This window comes from Schistosoma mansoni, chromosome 2 (genome assembly GCF_000237925.1).
Source record: "Schistosoma mansoni strain Puerto Rico chromosome 2, complete genome".
NCBI lineage: Eukaryota > Metazoa > Platyhelminthes > Trematoda > Strigeidida > Schistosomatidae > Schistosoma > Schistosoma mansoni.
In genome coordinates, this window is record NC_031496.1 from 18770361 (window position 1) to 18776431 (window position 6071).

Genomic DNA, 6071 nt, shown 5'->3' on the forward strand with positions numbered 1-6071 from the left:
ACTGTACTGTACTGTACTCGCTCATTCGGTCGATTGATATCTCGCTCATTCGACTCCCATAATAGGGCGAAACGGCCGTCCAGTGCTTCCAGGTTTTCCATGGTGGTCTAGCTTCAATTGACTCACGCTTTTCACTACAAAAAATTTTTAATTTATTAAATTTTATTCTTTTTTTCTCTGATGATAGCAATTTCTTCACTATTTATTTATATGAATCCAATATTAGCTACATATGGCTTAAATTCATATCAATTAGGAATTACTTCATTATTTTCAAATGCTTGTTCATGTATTGCAAGAATTGTATTCGGTATGATTGCGGACCATACAAAACATCGTAATTATGTAAGTCATTTTTGACAAGTAATAATGATATTTAAAAAAAAGTGTTTTGGTTGTAATTATTACCGTTTTTCTTCCTCTTCAATCAAAAACTTACATCGTGAGAGGCAAATATATTTTGTTTTGCAGTCGAATTTTTTTTAAATGTAGGTAAGAGCTTTCCGAAGAATTAAGACAGCATGTGTAATCAGAGATTGAAAAAAAATATGTAATAAGATATTATTGTTAATATGTTAGTGAAGTACGTTCCAAACATCAATTTAGCATGGACTAATATTCGACAAACATAATAAATGATCATTATCTATTATCCGCAGTAATTATTGATCAATTCTTTCATAACATTCATCTCACTAAAAAAAGTATTAGTAGCTGATGTAAAGTCATTTAATATCGACACCGAACTCTTAAATTCAACTAGAAATATACTTACTAATACTAATTATTTCTGTTAAATCACCATATTGATTGAAATGTAGCATTTTTTATAGACTAATACTAAATTATCTGGATAGAGATTTGTGGAGATTGTAGTAATTTTAACAATTGAATTCATGAGTTGATCTAAGTTAGACCACCATTGAAAACTTGGAAGCACTGGATGACTTTTTCGTCATATTATGGGACTCCTCAGCTGTGAGCATCCAAGATCCCGCGCTTAGGACTCGAACTCAGGGCCTTTAGTCTCAAGCGCCAACATTAATCACTGCCAAATTCCATGCGGTTCATGTGGTTCAGTTTAATAGTCGTAAATGTGCCTACATTACCAGAAGCATTCTTGAAATGATTTGCCTAAGGTATATGACTTTTAATGTTTTTTCGTTGGGTAATCAGTAACTGTTTTCGTGGTTTATTCCTTAAATAATTTATGCTAAAATTTAGTACCATTACTGAACAAATATTTGTTTGCTTATGTCCTCATTTGGAGTTACCGCATGTCTCCAGCTGTCATTCAGCCAACAGAATATTATAAAGACTACAGTGGGCATAATTAAGAAATAAGCTTTTCAGTCACCATCGCTTATATAGATTTATTGTATCATCATTTATGTCATCTTCGATGACAGATTAACCGCTATTACATCTTTGTGGCAGTTGACAATAACCAGTAGTTGGCTGACGACTTTTAATTATTGCTTTAATAAAGGATAAAGTCATCCATTTAAGCATACGATTAGTTGTTTGTATGGTATAAAAGTTCCGGCCAACCTGATTGAGAAATTGCAAAACAATATACCCTAAAGCCTGATCACAGATAATCTATAACTTGTTACTTCTTACTTACTAAGAGGTATCTTGCAAAATAATAATATTATACAACACAATGTTTTGAATATACCTGAAATTAAGCTCCTGGAAATGGCGGTAACAAAACTTTTAAAGAATTAAACACACTTTAAAATGTAATTAAATGGAAGTTTTAATAGTTTTCAGAATTTTTAAGATATTCTGAAATTTCATTGATTTTAGCATTCTTTTTTTCATTTACACACAAATTCGGTATTTCGTAGCCATTATTATTGATTCATAACTTTATGCCTATTATTCCTCCTCCATTTAACGAACGTTGAACAAAGTTCACCACTGTGTTAAATTACTTGGAATAGTGACCACACTGAAACCTAATCGATAGAATTTGATCGACACTGAAGACTAGGCAGTATACTAGTGGTTACTAGGGCATTACCAGTTAGTTTTCAAATATCTCAGCCTTATAGTCATATTCTAAATAGCCTAGAGGTAACCACTTTGTATCATTAGGTAATATAAAGTCATATCCAAATTAAGAGGGCACTAACCCTCAGAAGATTGTGGATATAATCTCAAATTCTTTTTTCACTAGTCCTTTTCGCCATGTTACGTTTTCTTTCCCTTAAATATAATCTTTAACGTCATGCTTGGAAGGTATTCAGCATTCTAACATCTTACTTGTTTGTTTAATTTTTAATCGATCAGTTAATCTTAACTATCAATACTTCTTAACTTACATTAATGAACATTTTTCCGAATACTATATTGATAATCAAACTATTTAAGTCAACTTTATAAATAAATAAAAAATGTACCAGTACGTAGTTAACTCCGGAAAAATCTTAAATTCTCTATTTATAAAGCGTTAATAATTACACTATCGGACAAATTTGTTTTAAGGGCATCATGTGCTAGAATGAATGATGAATATTATTTATTCATAAGATAGATTTATATTTAAGTTAAAATTAAAAACTTGTCTAGATAGAATATAGTTAGTTTACATTTGGATTAGCACTAATAATATGGTTCATATTTGTCATTTATAGTTGCCATAACATTTATTATTAAAACAACTAGTTTTTAATTCATAAATGTTGGTTGTTGTTTATTATATTTAATAAGAATGATTATGAAATATTCAATTCAAGTTTTATCGGTAATAAATATATTTTTAAAATTTATTTATTATAATACTTTAATAATCTTTTATTAAATTAGTAAGTAATGTTAATAGATTTCATAATAATAAAGGCCTAAAATATTTGATTTAGTGAATTAATAGCTTGAACTAACAGGTTACCGGTTTGAATTGTGCTTTGATTATTTTTCTCTGAAAAATAGGATATTATCAATGAAAACCTTACACATTAATGTAACTTGTAGCTTATACGATAATTGAAAGCGTGAGTCAATTGAAGCTAGACCACCAGAGAAAACCTGGAAGCACTGGACGGCCGTTTCGTTCTATTGTGGAACTCCTCAGCAGTGAGCATCGACGACCTCGCCTCGCAAGATTCGAACTCAGGACCTACCAGTCTCGTGCCAGAGCACTTAGCCGATAGACCACTGAGCCGGCATCCGATGGTGTTTATGTCTAACTCCAACCAATCCACGAAATTGAGCAACCATTTCACCAATGCCTTCAGTGAATTGATATCTCACAACAGACGTGTTTTGAACTCCACTGGTCACTGCTTCTCACTAGAACTCCTGGATTTACCGCTCCACAAAACCCGTTCTTATATGATAAACCAAGTTAATAAGAAATAAGTAAATAAAAATGCGATTAGATGAATTATGGTCCATGTAGAATATGCACACGGAATGCTCATTGAGTAGTGGCAAATGTCTTATTTGTCTAGTCCTGATAGATAGAGTTCGATCAATACTAAGAACTAGATAGACATGGCATCCACCATTGCTAGATCATCAACTAATGTAAATATCTCAGTCTGACGGAAAGAAAGTCGCATCCCCATTAACTCAATGCTAACGCCTCAAACTATGGAACTAGGTGACTCAGGTTTCGGTTATCCAGAGAGTAACAGTTCCTTCAAGATTCCAGCTACTCCTTGCTTACAAGAGCCAAATAGCCAGAAACATGGTTTCAAAGTCTTCTACTAACTGCTCCAAACCATCTAACAGAGTTACTAATATGTATTAACCCAAGTTTTGAAAATTACCTTAAGTAACTTTAACGAAATTATAATACTGATAACGTTAGAAGACTAAACATAAGAGAACTAGTTCTGTAAAAAGTACGCTCCGAATTCACATTAAGTTAAAAAAGAATGAATAAATCTGTATCAATGTCACTAATTCTAAATTGTATCAGATTAAGATAAACAATTTATTACAGTTAGCTAGCGAAATCCATCATTGATAATATTTATCTAAGATATGGCCTTAACCAATAGTTCTTAACTTGATGAAATTATGTTAGACATAAATAAAGGTCTACAACAACAACTGGTTTACAGTCTATACCTAACACTTCATCCCTAACCTTAGTACTGATCATCTAGTGTTTCCATCATAAGCTTCTAATACTTCGAAGACACATATTTTCGAATATTTGTGACAACAAAATATCTTAAATCTTGTAAGGCAATACTTCACAGATATCAGATATTATCGTGTGAACTATTAAGAGGCACACACTGACTTTGATTGAGAAGAGGGTATCTTCTGTGTCTCTGGTAGAGAAATGTTGGAGATAGCTAACCTAGCTTTTCATACCGGTGCCCATATTTTTGAACGGTTAAAACATCATGGTTTATGAAGCTCTCAAGCAAAACGAAGTCAACGTGTACAATTACTTCACTTCATTCGTTCAGAACTAACACTGGTTTAGACTGGTCTTGAAGCAATATTTGAAGTATGGAAGAAGGGAAAGACATTCTTAACATTATCGTATGCCTTAATCTAAGCCGGTGAAATCAATGTATAACTCAATCGACAGATATTGATTAGCATTAAGGATTAGATAGTCATGACACTGGTACTAGTAAATGACCAGTTAATATAAACAATCTCTTTAAGTATTTTACAGAACTTATTATTTTCTAAATTATATTTTGGTTTCATTCCTTGTTTTGTTTTTAAAATTTATTCATTTACAAGGTTTTAATGGCTTTATCATCTACATCACTTGGTTTAATGTTGTTATTTTTAACAATACCAAGAAATAAAGCATATGTATTTAATGGAAACATAAATGAGAATGGAGAATTTTTAATGCATTTAACACCATTATTAAAAAATGACAGTCAAAATAATTATATGGAGTAAGCGGAATTAAATGCTTTTCTTTCTTAACTACGTTTTACTTCGTATATTTGATTTTATTATATGTATAATTATTGAAGAAATGTTATTCTATCTGATCGCGTAAATCCTTTTTTTTTGTTGAAAATCCTGTCAACCACTGACCAATCCAATTTATTAGTTTAGAGTATAATTTTCCGTCTTTAATGTTCACAGATACATTTGATCGGTCACAGTGAACAGATGAATAAAACAGGTCACATCATTAGCATAAATGTGTATAAAAAAAATATTTTACTTCCATTTAGTATATTATAAGTTCAATCATTGAATTTATACCAAATGATACAGTAGTTATATGTTACACATATGAATCTTCAGTTCTAGATGCAATTTTCTTATAGATCAACAATCCCGATCTGAGCAATTGATCAATAAAGAAAGTAACAGTCTGTCGACTTTCGCAATAGAACGTATATTTTAATCATGCCTATAATACAGCTATTCTAAAATCTTTAATTACAGATGATCATTATAAATTAACTTCTATCATAATTAAGGTTTTAGCTTAATATTGCTGTAGATATAGAATACCACAAAATTTCCATTAATTACGAGTTAAATCCATTATTCGTTTAATGACTATTGAATATTGTTTCAAATCATATATAGCTTTAAGTCAAAAGTGTTATTCTGATAAGAGTGTTGTTCTTAGCCTTAACTAAGTAAATATTTAAAGATTAATAACACGGTGGTTCAAACTTTGTTTCATTTTATAACTATCAATACCTACTTGTGGAAAAAGTTATTTTTATTTTTTATATAATAAAAAGTATCGATCATGTCTACCGCTAGGTGTTCTTTGATGGAATATAATGTTTTAAAAAGATAAGATGATAGAAAGATATGTGTCCTTTCATAATACTATTTTTATTTTCATTAGTATGAAAGCTGAATTTTGAAAAACAAACGCCTGTACACCAATAATAAATTTCATTAGTAAGCATACAAACAAATGTCATTCAAGATGTAATTCGCAAAACCGGTGCAATATTCAATTCGTCTTCAAAAGATACTGTTCACCTTAGCAGCGTATACAGCGTTATAATTGAAATAATTATTAACTGATTGTTAAAATATTGTAATATCCTTAAAACCATGAACCGGTCAAAGTTAAACAACCAGTGAAAATCCGGAAGCACCAGACG

At 30.8% G+C, this 6071-nt stretch overlaps 1 protein-coding gene across 1 annotated transcript in view; it reads left to right on the forward strand.

Annotated features, from left to right (window-relative positions):
• Positions 1-210: 210 nt before the first annotated feature.
• The window catches only part of Smp_001780 (hypothetical protein), a gene marked incomplete at both ends in the record, with an annotated part of 14544 nt that continues 8683 nt past the window's right edge, over positions 211-6071 (forward strand). The window contains 2 exons of the mRNA XM_018795969.1: positions 211-345; positions 4720-4883. Of these exons, the coding sequence (XP_018650228.1) occupies positions 211-345; positions 4720-4883 (299 nt within the window). The remainder of the gene's footprint in view (positions 346-4719; positions 4884-6071) is intronic.